Source organism: Nothobranchius furzeri, chromosome 19 (assembly GCF_043380555.1).
Source record: "Nothobranchius furzeri strain GRZ-AD chromosome 19, NfurGRZ-RIMD1, whole genome shotgun sequence".
Classification (NCBI taxonomy): domain Eukaryota; kingdom Metazoa; phylum Chordata; class Actinopteri; order Cyprinodontiformes; family Nothobranchiidae; genus Nothobranchius; species Nothobranchius furzeri.
The window spans coordinates 14,409,383-14,428,170 of NC_091759.1; the positions used below are offsets into that span (position 1 = coordinate 14,409,383).

The following is an 18,788-nucleotide window of genomic DNA, read 5'->3' on the forward strand; positions in this document are numbered from 1 at the left end:
ATTACTGAGCGGCTAGAATCTCCATTTCTGGGCTTCAACGTCAGAAAATAGCTGAGTGAACTCGGCGCTGAGTGAGAGGAGTGTAGTTTGTCCGAGACAGCAGAGCTGCAGACACCGGCAGCAGGCGCTGGGAAAAACACAAAGGAGGGGGCGCGTCGGCTCCGCGCTAACGCCGCAAAGCATCATGGGAGTTGAAGTCTTTACGGTAAAAATGACCAGAGGGCCCGTTTTAATATATTTTTGTTGTTTATCTCGCGGGCCACATAAAAATGCTCCACGGGCCGCATCTGGCCCGCGGGCCTTGAGTCTGACACGTGCTATAAACTGTTTCACTTGCCAAAACGTTCGCATTCTACCGTACTAAAGCAACAGCATCGCAGACGACCCGAGTTGTTGGCACTGAATTATTATTATTAGTATGCACAATCTGTATTTCAGTCGTGGAAAAAACAACATTTTTCAATCCAATCAGGACGTGATTGATGTCATTTCTCCACAGCTCCCATATTAGTTCTACTACATGCATGTTATTTGCACAACAATAACGTTCTATGGCCATCATAGATCATCTATATCAAAATCCAACACGTGTTTGATTCTTTCTGTAGCCTGAAAGCCTAACCCTGACACCATTCCACCTTTTTAACATCAGTGCAATGCTACATAAAAACAAAACGTTGTAATTTCCTGTTTTGTCATGAAGCAACATCTAGTGCTACAAATGAAAACATTATATTTATATTGCCCAGTCATAATGAGGATAAAGCCTTTATTAAATCTTCTGAAGAGTCACTTTTTGTTTCTGGAATTCAATTGTTTGGAATTTGGCCAAAATCCTAGTTTTCCCTCCTTTTAATTTGACTGAATGAACAATAAGTTAGGAGACAAGTTCCAAAAGCGGACGTATACATAGTCATAAATGATGCACCTGAATGTTGTTGTTATCCAACAGGGGGGGTGTAAATTACTTGTTTGATCTCAACATGATAAATCATCATAGAAGAACATGATTGGATGTTTGCCAATATCTGAAATTCAGTCACATTTCGATTTGATTCGATTTAGGATCCATCGTTTGATATGAAACTAAATTACAAATGACTGAGCACAATCACTTACTAGAAGAGAGACGATTTCATCATCAGTGCGTTTACAAGTGCACGAGAAAAACAAACTATTGTCCTAAATAAACTCTGTCTCTTTTTAATGTAGGTAAATGTGTTGGTCTAGGTGAAGTTGAAGTGGTTCTAACTGTGCTGAAGCACCGAGATAATGCAGTAGGAACCAGACCTCACCAGCATGGAAACGGCTCAGTCGAGCGGATGCCGGTAACTTCTGGAAGTGACGAGAGCGCGGAAGCAGTCTTCTAATTGCAAAAAAAAAGTAGCACGTTTCACACCATCACACAGAACAGTAGGTACCAGCATTTGTTTACTTGTGTTGATACAAGCTAAGCAGAAGAACGCAAAAAAGAAAATGTGCACGTCGCCACCTACTGTACCCGAGTGGAACAAACTTCCTTTCAGAGTTCGGTTGTCTTTCGTCCATGTAACCTAGGATTAAGGCTCCCAGGTTTAGATCATGCTAGATCGACTTGGATGCCTGTTTTTTCACCGCTTGGCATGACGGTGCTAGCTTCCTTGTTTAACATGCTTGGTGATGAACTGGAAGTGGTGGAAAACTTTCAAAATAGGTGTGTTTGATAAATAGTTATTGTGTTGATTTTTGCATTTTGGATGGATGTATTGTTACACTGAACACTCCTATGTAAAAGCTAGTTAACTCTACTTCCTATAGCAAGCGTTCACAACAGCAGATGCAAAACCACTGGACTTAATGTTGGTCTCTAGCCCATGAACAAGCATCCCTCTTTGCAGCGCCGGCGCTCCGCACACGCACACCACGCAAAGCGCGTAGGGCACCACGCCGGCGGAGGGGCACCAAACGCAAGCTTATGAAAAATAATATATATATGATAAAGACAGATTTCAATTAGAAGATGTGCAAAGCAAGTTAACAGCATGTTTACAGAGAGAAAACAGTACAAAAAGGAAAGGAGATGTACCGTGTCCACTTTCACTCTCTGTCCGGGCGTCCGGGGGGGTTCTTGTATTGATGAAAATGTCCAGCTGTTCATCCAGGAGCAGGGATCGAATTATGGGGGAGCTGGATATCCTACACATCCAGGGAAGCCGGAAAAAAGTTTTCTACCTATATGACATCATTTATGGACTCTTTTGAGCAGAGAGCACAGAGAGCGACACAGCGCTTCGTTGTTGCACAGCGATTCAGGCTGCTGCTTCCAGCGCACGGACCATTCTCAAAGTGGCGCAACCAAAAAACTATAATTAACACACGATCGTTCATGTCCGCACATGTTCTCTACTTTCTGTCTTATTTGTGCCTGAAGCGCTCTGCTACTGCGGAGCTCATCACCTGCACTGCGGTGATTTCACATCACTGACGCAGCATCAAATCGTGCACTCCGCTTTGCGGTCAGGAGATCCCTTTGATCTGCTCAGAAGTAACTGATGAGGTGAAAAACTAAGAATCCAGGCAGCAGTTTTTCTGGAGAGTTTAGAGGAGATGCAGGAAGATGAGAGACAGACAGGACAGGAAATAGTTTAATAAAAACAAGAAAACAAAACAAAGTGTTCAAAAGTAAAATGTAGGTAGATTTATCTCCACTACACGTTTTTACCTGTATAAAACAATAAGTTACACACATGTAATATTTATACATCTGATACAGTTCAGATCACCTTCAACACTCAGTCACACACCCAGGGCCGTTTCAAGGCATTTTGGGGGCCAAGGCAAAATGACCCCCCCACCCCCACCCCCACCCACCACACACACACACACACACACACACACACACACACTAAATATCAATCCTACTTTTTGGAAAATAATAAGCAGTTTGTGCATACAAGAGAATTAAAGAAAATTTAAGGTGAAGCGCTTGCATATACTGTGTTATTGTGTTTTTTTTCTGTATGTGTGTGTGTGTGTGGGGGGGGGGGGCACCACGAAGCCTTTGTGCTTAGGGCACCAAAATAGCTAGCAACAGCCCTGCCTCTTTGAGACAAAAAGCTAAGAAACAGCTTATTTCTTAAGACTGAGTTTCTGTATTGACTTTTTTCATTGCCTTTAGTTGAGTTTTGTGCAACATCACAAACATCTGGGGAAGTTTCCTTTGAACAGTGTTGTCTTACAGATGTAGGCATGAGGAATGCATGTTTGAATGAAGTAGGAGTGAGATTTCTCCCGCTTCTTCACGTCTCAGCGCCAAAGCTAACTGCCTCCAGGAGCTCATCATCCATATGGATGAACACAAATCTTATGTTTCCATTTCTGATCTTTCACAAGACATGACCAGCCAGCTGACCGTACCGTTTGTTGACACGTGTCAGCGGAACGTAAAGTTGGCTCTGCATTTTAAATCCTGCTGCCGCTCCCAAATTCAAACCAAACAAGAGACACTGCAGTGTGTGTAAAAGCTGCATGACCTTCTCTCTGTTGTCTCAGTGGGAACTCGCTGTTCGAATGCGATGCAGGTTGATGAAGTTGACTTGGGAGTCAGGTGAAGGGAAGGCTCCGTGGATCTTCTTTCACTCCTGCAAGATCTGATGGAGGCTAGCGTCTGAGCTGCATTCAGTTTAAACGCATGAACATGTTTTCATCATGTTGGTTTGGATACTGAGACAGAGGACACACTGAAACACAATTTGGTTTCTGCATACACAAATATGATGCAACATCTCGTTTGAAACACTTATTGATTACATTCAAATAGGGAAATGCATAAGGGCTAAAGGTTTAGGGTTATCTGATCAGCTAGTTTGTTGACCTCAAACAAGAAAATGTTACATCAGTTTAATTGGTTGTGGCACTTCAAGAAGTTGACGTGTGGATTAGAAGATATGAGTGTTGATGAGCCACAGGCGGAGCTAGGATTTTTCCGAGAATGGGGTCACCAGGGGGCAACAGCGTTAGTCCAACATCCTTACTCAAGATTTCATGCTGGAAATTCCTATTTGGCACATTAGTGCCTCCAGTGTTTGAAATTGGATTGCATCAACCTTTTATCTGATCGTCGTGCAAAGGACAGATGAGTGACAGGACAAGGGCACTTCAAGGGGCCAGTCAGATTTAAGCAGGGGAGCCCCACCCCTACTATCGCCATTGTGATGGGTCCAAAGTCAGCTAAAATGAACATGTCTTAAAATTAATCTGAAAAAAGAATTGCATCCAGGGATTGGGTCCAAAAGGAATGACCATGCAGTGCAAACGTGCAGGTGTGGCTTGCATTTTGTACCTCCTCAGCCTTCATTAGTTTCTACAGGAGCAGTTCACTAAGTGTAACAAATCAGATGTTCATGATCTAAAACATGCAGGAAACCTGCTAGGAGCAGACTCCAGCACCAGGCATGTCCGCTCCACTTTTACCAAGTCCAACAGTGACCGGACCGGCACTCTGAAGTTGCAAGTGCGAAATTCTGGGAGTATGATGGGGGTCTGAGTGACATTCATTCACCATGTAAAGGGTCATTTAGCACATACTGGATCAAGACAGGCACGCCTTTCTAGTGTGCCTTTTTTTTTAAAAAAGTGCATTAACTCATTCACTGCCAGCCGTTTCCTGATCACTAAAGCCCTTCGCTGCCAGCGTTTCTCATCGTTTTTACTGTTTTTTTAAGAGTCACAGAACGTTGCGCGCTAGCATGATGTTGATGCCAAAACAACCAAAACAAAGAGGAGACTCACCTCTTACATCAGGAAGAAGCCGCGTGTATCGAGCGTTATCCGTTCTTTCATAATCCGTTGTCGAATTGTGATCGGCAGACGCTTTTCCGGTTCGCGCCTCACTTTTTTTACAGGAACGGCCCAAAACGATCTCCAAACACATGGATGTGTTGCTTCCTGATCATGTGATCTGTGACGTATGCGGATGAAGATCGGCTTCAGGGCTGAGATGTTTGTTCTCTCAGCGCGGGGGCTCGTTCCGATGCTCAAACAGTAAAAAAATTCAAATGAAGACTTTAGTCGTCAATGGCAGTGAATGAGTTAAAGTGGAAAGAGAAATAACTCCGATGTAACATAAAAACATTTGATCAGACATCTGATTACCAACGAAGATGTGTGCTTTGGTGCTTTCATACATTTATTAAGTACAACTGAAGTAAAACTGGTATTTAAAGCAAAGTGATACTCCACACCTTCAATAAAACCCAACCTACTTCCTCTCTAAAACATCCTTCCTTGTCTTTGTTAAACTAACCAAAGCATCAAACATCATTAGTTTGATCTAGATTGTTAGAGAATAAAACAAAGATCACTTTGAGGTTAGAATCTGACTGCACACCTGTGAGAAGTACGACCCATGGCCATGGGAATAACAACGTAATCATGCCAAATATTCCATAATTTTCTCCCTTTCTAAAGCAGGTCTCAGCAGAGCTTCCCAGTGGTTTAGTTCCTCTACCCACTGGTCACCAATTTCCTCATCAAGCTGCAGCTTTTAAAGATTTCTCGTTGTGACTTACAGACCCTCCTTCTCACCACGTTAAAGTAATCCAACCCCATCAGCGGTAAGGGTCAAGGGCACATTAGGGAGGACCGCTGGGATTAGGCAGAGCAACGAGCTCCTCACATCATGATGGAAATCAAGAACATCAGTCATTCAGATGATGATCCCATAATTAAATTGTGGAAAAGCGGAGAAATTCCTTGATTTATGGCACTTTTGTTCCTACACCTCATTGCTCTATGAAAGATGGACATTTTCTGTGGATGCACGTGTGGTCGCGGATGATTCTTCATGTGATTAGGTTTGAGTTATAGCCTGTGGTAACTGCAAATTTATTTATGGCTGACATGAAACGACGGCGCACCTGGCTGCAGCTTGCTGTAAATCTTTGACATGGATCGTCCTTGAGAATCGTGAACGATTTCCATAAAGGATCTCTAAAAGACACCAGACAACCTTCCACTAATGCATCTGAACGGGCTGTTATCTGTAGGCTCCCCAGTTCAAAGCTGTTTGAATATAATTATAAAAAAATGGATTGAATAACTTTTTTATTTAAGAAAATCAAAATGTCACTCTGGCTTCTGAAGTTGACTGTTGAAAATGTTTATTTTTCAACCTTTTATGCCTGGAAGTTTTATTCTCCAACAACAAAAATAGAGTTCACTCACCAAAGGTCAAATAATGGTTTTAGTCTAGTTTCAGGCTTTGGGGGTCCCTGTGGGGGGTGCATCAAGGGTATGAGGTACCAGGCCCTCTGATACGGGCTTTTAGGGTCCCTCTATGACCGGTGCCAGAGCTTGGTCTGCATTGTCGGCGATAAGTTGGACTCCACCAAGGCTGCCGTTTATCACCAATTCAGTAGTTTTTTTATGGACAGGATTTCTAGGAGCAGCCAAGGTGTTGAAGAGATCCCTTCTGGTGGCCTGAGGATCAGGTCTCTGCAGATGATGTGCTCCTGTTGGCTTCATCTCCAGCTTAAGTCATTTGTAAGTAGTCAGATTGTGGCGGTAATGTGGCGCAATTGTGTGCTTTTTACAAAAAATGATGTGATGGCGGCATAAAAGGGGTATGGGGGCGGTCTCCGCGGACTTTCGTTTATCTTGGACGAAACCTGCTTTTTATTACGATCGAAGCCACACCGCATTAGGTATTTTTTGACAAGCCACTCCTGAAGGTGTCTGTCACTTACAGTTCCTCGTGAACTGTCAACTGATCTGAGCTCCGGCTCTAATGGAGAAGCTCCCGGAGCTCTGCATCGCTCCAGTTTATCATCTCAGCTGTGTCTGTTGAAAAAGAGAAACTTTCTGCCAGTTTTTACTTTCATTTTTCATACTGTGGCTGAAGCTCGGCAGTAACTCCTCATGTGATCATGACACCATCCTATGTTGCACAAGGTGTAATGTGCATTCACAAGTGCAGCGTTGCAACAGTTTTACCACCATGCATGGCGACACAAATGCATCTTTCATACGACACCGTGATGGCAGTATTACGCTGATTTACCTGCATCTAAAAAAGGCTTATGCTTAGGCTGCCCTGTGATCCGACCCCGAACAAGCGGATGAAAATATATGTTTTGTGATTATTTCACTGTATCGTACCTTTAAAACTGCAAAATTACCTCAAAGACTTCTAAACACAAATATTACAGATAACATATTTTTAAATCTCTCCTAAACATCAACAGATACTAGCACTTCTTAACGTGTACGAATAAAGGGATATTGACTTTTTTGAGACTATATCACTTAAAATCGGATAAAATTAGCAACACTGGCACATTATTTATTCTAAACACAGATAAGTTTACATTTTCATAAAATGTTGGAAAAAACCTTTAGCTATTTTATGACTGCGTTAGCGTGCTGTCATAAAATAGCTAGCTCATAGCTTTCTACTCATTGGGATATGAAGCTAACTGAATTAAGCAAAACCAACATTCTCTGGGGAAATTATTTCATCTTTTATTTGTGATGTTTTTCATTCAATTTAAATAAAAAAAAAATTAAAAAAAAATATTGTGACAATGAATCCATTTGTGTGGTTAATGACACCAGACAGGGAACGGGTGACTTCTGTGATTTGCTTTAGAACTCAGTCACAAATGTTTTCAACAACCAGCACGAGTGCAGTCGGTGTGGATTTCCAACACGGTGTTCTTCTCTGAATCTAAAACACTTTGAAGTGTCCGAGCAGAGTCCCAGCCGGAGGTCGTGGTGTTTTTACCATCCTGCTCCCACCCATCAGATCTGCTCAGCCGTGTGCAGACACACTGCGGGGCTTTAGCGCTGCGGCTGTTGTCCTTTGACTGACCCGTAACCAGACTGGCCGTCACAGAGACTGAACAGCTCACGAGAGGAGAGCAGCTGTGGCCTCTGTGGCAGCACACAGTCCCAATGTGGACATGATGGTGTCACTGTAGGTGGTGTTTGTTGAGGCTGAAGATTTTGACAGAGTGGTCAGCGCTGGCACTGGCTAGCTGGACCCAGGAGCTCTCCTCTTTGAGTTTTCTCTCGATGCCGGTCTGTCCGTCCACCTCGTTGTTCCCTACGCCTGCCCGGCCAGCTCTGGGCCTCCAGCGGAGACGCTTGACGGCCAACGTGTGGCTCTGTCTGTGAGAGGATTCAGGATCAAGGAAAACAAACAGCTACAGCAGATCCACACTCTCAAGGAAACAGAGGCAAAATACACGGCAGACATCAGGCGAAAAGTCGGGAAAAGTCTGGAAGCTTCTAACCTAAAATCCCTCTAGGATTCTTTATTTTTAGTTTGAATTTCCAGACTGCAAACCAAAACTACTAGTTGATTTTTTGGTCTTACCTGCTGCAGCAGCACCACTGTTAGGGTGATAAGTTAAACATTACATACAGCATCACTGGAGGACGTTAAACTTTCAGGTGATGTGTTGAAAAGATACGAGCTGTCCGTTTCACCAGAGCGGACCCAGTCACCTCCTGCAGCAACGTCCTGCCCAGGGGTCCACCTGAACAGCAAGATCCGCCCACAGTCCAGGCCAACGGCCAGCAGGTGGCTGTGGAGAGGACCAGAAGACCCAAATAATAACTGTAGCAGACTTTTCCAGAGGCTTAAAAGAAACTTCTAGTCACGTTTGGTCAGTTTTAGACCATTCTTAGCATAACTAGATTTAATAGCGTTATAAATGTCGTGACTAATAAAACGAGACCGACATCACACCTAGAAGCTGCTGTGTCGTGCTTTGCTTGGAACATATTTCTAAAAATAATCCCTATTTGCCTTTTTATTTTTGTTTTCTGTCCCAGAAAAGTAGGCAGAGTGTAAAATTTGTGTGAATTTAGATTTTCAGCAAAGAGGGTTTAAAGTGTGAAGCAGCTGTTTCAAACATCTGTATAATCACTTCATAGGGTTCAGTTAACAGGAGGCAACTGGTTAGTGAGAGTAAAATTTTAAACTGTTTGTTTTAACCAAGGCCAAAGCTCTAAATACTACTTTCACAGATTAACACCATTATTTAGCGCGGAGCATGGCTAACCAACGCTGCTACATTAAGCACTAAAGCTGCTGGATTACAGTAAAAACCATGATGTTGATTATTTAGATTGAAATTAGCATCTCGATTATTGAAGACGGTCTTTCAATGGTAAATGGCCTGCATTTGATATAGCACCTTCTAGAGTCTTGGAACCCCCCAAGGCGCTTTACAACACAATCAGCCATTCACCCATTCACACACTGGTGGGGATGTGCTACGATGTAGCCACAGCTGCCGTCTTAACGTTGATAACACCTAACATTACCAGTGGCTTTAGGCATTGTTGTGGTTGCTGGTTTTGTGAGTGAGTGAGTGAGTGAGTGAGTGAGTGAGTGAGTGAGTGAGTTCAACAGAGAAAGGTTTATGGTTGGTCGGTTGATGGGTTAGGATTACGCTCGTCTACAAAGAATATTGATGTCAAAGTTCTACAGAAAGTAGCTAAGGGTCGTCAGAAATGTCGCTAGGTCGCTTGCTAGGTGCTTTTAGAAAGAAAAAAAAAGAGTCCGTTAGAAATGGTGACAAAGCCACTATGTTGGTGATGCTATGGGAGGTGAGCTTGATTTGTAACTCGGAGCGGCGTGAGAGTAAGCCATGAAGGAGGAGCAAAACTCAGATCAGTTTTGTTTTAATGATGGTTAAAAACCCAGATCGTAATTCAGATTAACATTCAGTTTAATCAGACATCTTTATTAAGTATCTAGACAGATCAGTAAAACGTTTACAACATAAAACAATAAGATTCTATAAATGTTGCCGTTTGTCTTCATTTTTATCTTTAGCTGCATGATCGTTGAATGTTCAATAGAAAAAGTCAATGATGAAAAACAACAAGTAACAAAAAAATCTTATTTTTGATTTCCAAAGCTGCTGAATCTACTCAATCAGAAGCTCCAGATGTTTCCTGCTGAAATGTAAGAATCAGTGCATCGGTTCTCCTAAAGGGTGTTCTTACCGTTTCTCTTTTATTTGATCAGGAGCTGTGAACGTGTTAAAATGTGCTAATTTACTGTAGTTCTAATTAAATCCTTTATATAAAACTTGGGTTGTAAAGCTGAACGCTTATTCAGTTGTTGTTCTGGATCAACACATTCACACGTGATTTGAAGTCAACTTATCGCGTCCCAGTCTAGTCAGCACCTGTTTAAGAAGAAAGGAGTTTGGTCCCGTGTGTTGCAACACACCATTAACTCAAGAGGTGTAAAACAAACTGATATTCTCAGATGTACCAGACAGCTTACAGAAAATAAACAAAAAGGGGAACTCGTCAGATAAAACACGTTAGTGAGCATCAACACAGGTGTAAATGTGAGCGAGTACCTGTCATCAGAGCAGAGTACGGGGCAGAACGCTACGGCTGTGGCAGAATCCCCCACGTCCAAAACCGAAGAGCACGGTTTGATCTCTGACCCCCCAGAGCTCTCTGGTCTCCATGGACCCCAAACTATCACCTTCAAAATCAGAAATACGTGACTTTACTAGAAGTACAGATGCTTTCCTCACTTTAATACCTCCAAAGAAACGTATTTAGGAGATTTTAGACATTTGCAACGACCTTCTTGTCCCGACTGGACGTCACAAAGTATTTGCTGTCGGGGCTCCAATCGCACGACCAGATGATGCGACTGTGCACGGCCGTGTCCTTCCCGGTGTGCGCCTGCAAGGAGAACCGGGGCTCTGGAGGGAAACAACCAGGAACAAAAAAGGATGTCAAAAATATTTTATTCAAGCACAACACCAGAGCAACAGAAGCCAAAGCCAAACGGCACATTCCATTCATCTCCCTTCTCAGCAGAAGATGAGCTAAACTCTGATTATTGATGTGTGTCATCAGCACGTCTGGATCTTTGCCTCGCCACTCTGCGGCCACATAACGCCTCTCCTGGGCAACAAATACACAACCCAACAAGACAGAGAACCTCGTTCAAGCCCTCTATTTCTGATTCGGTTTATGACCTGCTGCTGTTCATTTCCCCGGCCTACGTCCTTTCAGAGCCCAGATTGGTTTTCCCTGGAGAGCTTGTTTGTATGCTGCTGGCAGCTGCCTGTCTGTAGGGCTGCAGTACTCAGGCTCCACAATGACACACACTCTCAATCACACACACACACACATTGGGTGGTTTACAGTTCGGGACAAACATGTTGCACCTTCGTCCATTAGCAGGACTCTGAAGGGCATGATGGTGGTTTAGTCCACTCACACTGACATGAAAACAAGATCAGCAGACAAAGTAAATAGATAAGCAAATAACAAATGTAGGGGGGGGGGGGGGGGCGCAGGTATAAATGACGTGAACCACCTGGGAGGGCAGAGCACGGCTGGGGAAGGCAGACGGGCTGAGACAAAACAGGCAGGCGGAAGATGTGTAAACAGAGTGAGTCGGTTTGTTTGATGTGCACCGACTTTGTTAAACCTCCCTCCCGTCTAGCCGCCCAGACTGTTTGCATTTCTCACAATCACCTTGAGTGATTTAGCAGCCAACCAAAGCGGACGGGAGTCCCGACCTTCCCCTCCCTTCCCTTTGGTGGAATAAATCAATAAATAAAACTCCCTCATCATCACACCCCCTCCTCCAGGCTGCTGCTGCAGGTGAACAGAAAAAGGTAAGACAGGTAGATCATTCTGTGTCCAGGACATGGGAATCCTCAGAGTAGAAGCAAAAAGGCAACTGGACTCTGGCTCTGGTGGTCCTGTTGTAGGAAGTAAAGTTAGCCGGAGGAGAGGGGAGCAGAAAATGGCAGGATTTGGAGTCTCACATATGCTAACGTTTAGCGTCTGATTGGCTAAAAGCAACATGACTCTTCCACTGCCTCCATTCCCTCCGCAAGGTGGATGTTTTATCTCCACAAATAACACAAGCCTGAAGAAGTTCTGCCATGTTGAGGGGTTGCTAATGTAGCGTCATGAAGGGACTGTTTTCCACCTAAAGGTCCTCTCTCCTCATGAAGAACTTATCTCCGTGAGATATTGCTCAAGGCCTTTGATGCCTCTGCATCTAAACTGTCTTAACTAGCTATTTGCCTCCCCCTACAGCTCAAGAGACGAAAGAAGGCTAAGAACTATTTTCTCTATTAAATAATAATTAAATAACTTTGTTAGTCCAAATAATCATGTAAAGCTCAATGTTAAATCAGTCTGTGAAATGAGAATATTAATTACTTGATATTATAATCCAATGATAGTATTTTAATAAGTAATATAACTATAAACTACACACTAGACTGATCACACGTAATTTTAAGATCACATGACGCATTCCTTTTTCTCTCCAATCAGAGCTTTCCTTTCTGACGCGTGGCATAATCTGTGCGGTGTTTATTATTTGATGTCACATTCTGATTCGACCATAAATACAAAACATCTGAATTATAAAACAAATTCCCACGTCACCCTTAACTCAGTTCAAACGTTCTGGAGTTGCGAGCCGGCCACTCGTAACTTTTTAACCACAAAGAACCTTGACCAGCTGGATTATAAAACCTGTTGCAAGCTACACCTGAAGCAACGCTCCTTCAGAGTAAAAGCTGAACTCACTGAACCTTCAGGGTCCCGCTGACGCTGTCAAACAACTGCCGCTTACCTGGAGGCAATCCCAAGACTAGTCTGTCATACCGTACGCTGTTTCACCGGCTCCGGTACCAAAGGGGGGTCCGACGACCTGGCATTCTGGATCTACCACGGAGGTCTCCGCAAGGGTATGTAGCGCGGCAAGATAGCGTCTGAATGTGGTTTTTGAAACTTCGACTGTAGTTAGAGCAAAAACATTTGCTCCCACACAGAACTAATGCTTCTCATTCCACATTACACCCTCCATTTTGCCTCATTCACACTTAGATCCATTCATCACATAGAGTGTTTAGTTAGTTAGCTTTATTTTAAATTGTTTAGAAATAAATCTTCTTAAACTTTTAAACTTGTCCCCCTCTCTTTTTGACTCTGGGTTATTACGAAGTGTTACCTAATCCCTGCAATAAAAAGTTCCGATCTTCTGTTTAAAGGTAGTATTCAAATATACATCAAATTAATTCCATATTTTCTATGGAATCTCACCTTTGATGGTTTCCTACGTAAGATGTAACTATTGAACCACTACATTAATGCTAATGGTTAGCATGTACTAGCGAGACATGCTCTGCTCTCTCCTGGGAGCTAAATCAACAACAGCTAATCCCGTCACGACCCATGGTTGGCGAGTTCATGAATGCTAACTTTACAGTGTGACGTAGGTCTGTGTGTCTTTTTCTGGCTCAACCATTTCCCAGTTTATTTTCTATTGGCAGCAAATGCAGGGAATAGAAGTAGAAGGCAAATTTTAACGTTCTAGACCCTATTTTAAGTATTAAACGTTTATCAGCTAACAATCTTTAAGTCTCTGCCATTGAACATCAAGACCACTCACCTGCTGTATAATAAATGAACAAAGGGCTGATTCTTGTCTGCAGGGCAAAAACATGATGCACCAAGCATGAAGCAAATTTTGGAGTTTTTCTTGTGTGGAAAGAAGAGACAGAACGTTATTTTGTTAAGCTACAAATGAGAAGGTTAGGGTTAGCCTAGCCCTACCCCATGGCGCTTATTGTGAAAGGTTTCCAAAGGAAGTTGTCTCATTTTGGTACAGATGGAAGTTTGAACTTGTTAAAGCCTTGTAAGAAGTAACAAATGTATTTATTTGGGTGCTTTTAGGCTTGGTATACTACCCTTCACTTTGACTGATCAATAAGATGTGAATTTCCATATAAATATGGAAATCCAGTCTGATTTTTCATTGAATGTTTAACCAGAAGATTTTAGAATTCTTTGTTTATTCAGGGATTGCAAGACGCTTCATATTAATTCAAGAAGAGAGTCAAGTTTATAAAGAGTAAGAAATTTATTTTCTAAACAATTAAAACATGACAACTAGGACACTTTATGTGATGAATGAATTTAAGTGGATAGAATGTGAGGTGTGATGATGTGTGAATGTGATGTCATCAGAACCCTCGTACCTGAAGAAACTGAGTTCTGAGTGGGAGTGAATTTGGTCTGCATTAAACTAACAAAGTTGGTTCTTATCAAAAACACATTAGATGCAATCTGTTGAGTCTATGTACCCTGATCGGAGACCCCCGTGGAAGATCCGGCATGTGTTGAGGTCCGGGGACCCCAGAGGTACCGAAGTTCGTAGAAGAAATCGCAGTGCCGACTAGACCAGTCATGAGATGTCTCCAGGTCACGACAGTTGTTATTTGCGTCTTAAGAATAACTCTTAAGGAGTCGAAGTTGGTTCAGCTTTATTCTGAAGGAACCATTTGCGGTCAGCTGTAGCGTGCAACAGGTTTTGACAGCTTATCAAAGATGCGATGGGAGCAGAGTTTCTCTCCGATGGCCAGTCAGAGATAGGCTCAACTTAATCACTCAGGGAGTGATGCTGTTTTAAATAATGGCCATATCTTGGTTTACTGATAAATCAGAACTTGCCCTGTAAAGGAGTATTGCCAACAAACTCAGATACACACCTCCCTCAGATGTGAAGATGCTGATTTTGTGGATAAGAAAATATCTATGTGCAGTGATGTTAATTTTAACTTGCGTCATTGAGATATGGTGGATGTTTCTTGTCCAGTCAGTGTGCTGATTAAATATATGAGTCATATATTTCATTTCATCCTCGTTAATCTTTCAATGTAATAATAATATTCATTTCACTTCGGTAACTTAAGCACAGATTATTCAAACATTAATATTAGTATTAATATAACATTTGTTCATTCAACCTTATTATTATTTAATGATTATTTAACTTATGAGTTGTAAAAGTTCTTCTTTCATGAGAGTGAGCAATCCTGCAGTCTTATCAAAAGAAGGCTTTGTTTGGGAACTAGAGGTGGGAAAAATGATCGATTCTAAGATGCATCGCGATTCAGCCGTGCATGATTCCGCATCGATGCAGCAACGTGACATAATGAGATTTTCTCACTATGTCTATGTCGGGGGTCGGCAACCCTCTGGAGCCGCATGCGGCTCTTCCATCCATCTGATGCGGCTCTCTGTGCTTGTAAAATAATGAATGGATATTTAAATAAAAAGCTTTATATTTTACTGCATTAATTTTACATCTGTATGCCAATTCTAAATGTAAAGATTGTCTGCGCAAACCTGAACAGGTCCAACCCGGTCTTACTGTGAGACCGGGTTGACACGTCATGCTTGTGCGTAATCATAGGCGCTTTCTGAGCTGAAGACGTGAGATTCTGGGACTCTCCTCAGCTCCTGGATGTGTCGCCACATTGGAGACAGGAACAAGCACTATTCAGCCAAAGTTTCATAATCAGGGAACATTTTCTAAGTGACAAGTCTCTCTGAGAGACCGGGTTTGGAAAACACTCGCTTCAGTTTGAGGAACCTTCCTGCATGCGCTCTGGTTCTGCGACGTGCTCCAAGCCCCTCTCCACATCTTCAGCTCGCTGTGCACCTTATGTACGCGCTGACTGTGAGCTGCGCTGAGCGGTGTCCATCTCAGATGTTCAGATGGGAATCTTTTCTTGAGTGATTTAGCTACATCTGTGCGAAATGACTAAAGTGTCAGTTCGTCTGCATGCGTCGGGGTAATTCTTTCTATTCTTTCTCCGTCAAAATAAACGGTGAAATACGGGAACTATCCTGTCAACACAAGCCCTGCTTTTAACTGTTCTGTTTTCTTGTGAAATTGTTGCAAAGAGATATAATTTAACTTGATTAACACCAGAGCCAGGCGCACTGCACCGTTATCTCCGTCGCTGTAAATGAGGGAAAAACAAAATGATCGGATCCTTTTCTGACCTTCCCCACCTACAAAGTTTAATTACAACAATCAAACGTGACAGAGCCTGAATTTGTATTCTGAACAGTCTAAACATGTTTTAAAAAGAAACGTATGACAAAAGTGGCACCTGCTCAGTAAAACCACCAACAGGGTGAAAAATATCTAAATATTGTCGGCAGAGACGGGCTACAGCTTCTGGATCCACTTTATATAAATTGTTTTATTGATTATCGTCTTATGAAAGATAACTTTGACGTACACGAGCGACCGGTACCGGCTGCTGTCACCTGTTGTGATTGGTTAAAGCAGCTCTCTGCTGTCTGAGGGTAGGCCCCGCCCACAACGCCGTGGCTGCTGCGGTGTTTTGTTTACTGTGGGAAACGGGTAATAATGGCTCATTGATGGGAACAGGTTGCCGACCCCTGGTCTATGTCTATGCGAGGACAATAAAGTTTTGAGGTTTTATAATTACTTCTGGGGGCAGAGTTGCAATGACATGCGCACTGCGTTGCCCTAGCGCCAATTTAAAACAGAAAAGGCGGACAGGGATACAGGGCCAACATTACCAGTAATCAAAGATGTACCCGTTACATTTAAATCGGATGTCTGGGCTAATTTCGGTTTTGGGATCCTGGATGTGAAAGAATCACTTAACACAGTATTTGTTTACTCTTTTTAAGTTCAGTACTATTCTATCTTAAAGCTGCTCTACCGAAAACATTATTTCTTATATTATTTAAGTCATTATAGGCAGCACACTTTAAAAAGTATTGCTCACTATAGTGAATAGATGAATGTTCTGTTTTTCAGGGATTTCGAAATCAAAAAGAAATTGAAAACTATTCTACTGCTTTTATTAAGTAATGAACATTTTTGTGTGAAGAATCGTGATGCATTTCAGACTCAAATCGAATCGTTAGGCAGATAATCGGAATCGGATCGAATCGTGAGGCAGGTAGAGATGCACACCACTATTGGGAACATAAGCTGACATCTTGTTCCCCCTGAAATGTCAACAAGGGCTGCAGAATCTTCTGGGCTTTACAAGACAGGATTGAAACCCCACTCAGGTGGGGCCTTTGACTCCTCCCCTCTCCTGGAACTTCTTTTGATGATATAGATCTTCGTCCCCCCTCCCCCTGCCACACCTGGTGTGAGGGGTTGTGCCATGGTCTGCCTGAGTGTTCGTGGCAACCGGGTCTGGGGGTTTAAGATTTTGGCATCTGCCTGATAGATCCCGGTGGCTGCCTGGTGGGGTCTGGGTCCCTGGGCTCTGCTGGGTCCCCGGCGGGGGTGGTCGCCCCTGGGTCCCGGGTCGCTGGGTCCTGGGCTCGGCCGGCTAGGGGGTGGGAGGCTGCGGGCGGGCCTGTTGGCTTGCCGCCGATGTCTCCCGGGACTCTGCCGGCTGCTGGTTGTGGCCCCCCGGGGCGATCCTCTGCGCCTCTCGAGGGGGCCGGGGCCTTTCTGGTTGCAGTCTCCTTGGGGTTCCTGTGTTCTGGGGCAGCGCCTGGATCTCTGGGACTTGGAGCTCCCCCCGTCTCCTACACATCTTTGGGGGGCGGATCTGTGGTCCCTCACACTCTCTGTTGGACGCTCCTATAGAGAAACCTTACATAAACAAGCGCGTGTACACACACAGGTGCTCACATGGTGCTCTCATAAGTATGGACTTGGGCACGTTCAACACATGTCTTAAGACTACGGTGGGCACTTAATGCACTGTGATTTATTATCGTGATTCTTCAGTTAAGCAATGTTGATTATATATTTCTTCATCAAGTTGACGCAGTGATAGCTTGATCTTGTTGTCTTGTAGTTGTGTCCCTTTTTTTGTCCTTTTGCTTTTTTTTTTTTGCTTTTTTCTGCAGGTCTAGAAGCAGACTCTTGTTCATTGTTTATTTTTGTGGACCAACCCCCCCCCCCCCCCCCCCCCTCTCTCTCCCCACCTTTTCTTTTCCTTTCTCTTTCACCTCTGTCTCCGTGTCTGGTCGGAATTACAAAGCATTCAACAACAGTAACAATAAAGTTTTAAGTATCAGGCGTGACACTAAAAGCAAACGCTTTGATGCTCCACCTGAGAGTAAATCTGTAAGACTTGTTACCAGCATTCACACATCAATTCTGCTTGCTTCACAGCCAGACAGGACACGGTGAAAAAAAAAAAAAAAAAACACTCAGATAGTGGAATTAGGTCTGTAAGTGACCAGACCTTGTGTAGGTCAATATGTAGGTGTAAACTGACCATTTCTGGACGTTACAGCCTCGTATCGTAGTAGTTTTACGTGCATAGGTTACCTCTGCTTACAGAAGCAGACAAAATAATGAGTAAGCAAACAAAACTGATAAAACTTTAACAAACACAGACACTAAAGTTGGTCAAATTTGAAAAAGTTGTAACACAACTTATTAGATCCATGCTTCCCTCATCACATTTGACCACTAGAGAGCCTATCATAAATAACTTCCCCTCACAACTTTTCAGTATGCTTAAATAATTCACAACATAGTCCATCTCTGTTGTTCCAAGACAAATACAAATACATACAAATACATAGTATTACATGTAGACAACAATTGTGTAAAGAATGTGTGTCGATTGTTTAAAGAGCCACTGCAGCTTCTATAGTGGTTACATATTTACATAAAACATCCCCTATATCAACAGCACTGATTGATGCCTTTTCACAACTAACCAGGAAATGAACCAGCGTCTGAAATGCCATCTTCATGATCAGATACCTATGATACATCTGCCACTCAGGAGGGGTTATCATACCAAACATCACAAGTTTTGTCACCTTGAGAGGTATTGACAAGTGAAACTAAGTTCTGGCGTATTGACTAACAGATTGGGTCTCCTTAAATGCTGAGAAACCACTGGTACTCTATCACCACTGTACTCTTGCACCTTTTGGAAAGTAAATTCAAATTTTCAAATAGAACTGTCACCAGATATGGT

At 43.0% G+C, this 18,788-nt stretch overlaps 1 protein-coding gene across 1 annotated transcript in view; it reads right to left on the reverse strand.

Annotated features, from left to right (window-relative positions):
• Window positions 1–7,475: 7,475 nt before the first annotated feature.
• elp2 (elongator acetyltransferase complex subunit 2) overlaps window positions 7,476–18,788 on the reverse strand; it is a 59,625-nt gene continuing 48,312 nt past the window's right edge. Inside the window, exons 19-22 of the mRNA XM_015973308.2 lie at window positions 10,600–10,721; window positions 10,365–10,495; window positions 8,454–8,567; window positions 7,476–8,148 (exon numbers count right to left, since the gene is read on the reverse strand). Of these exons, the coding sequence (XP_015828794.1) occupies window positions 7,950–8,148; window positions 8,454–8,567; window positions 10,365–10,495; window positions 10,600–10,721 (566 nt within the window). The 3' untranslated portion in view covers window positions 7,476–7,949. The remainder of the gene's footprint in view (window positions 8,149–8,453; window positions 8,568–10,364; window positions 10,496–10,599; window positions 10,722–18,788) is intronic.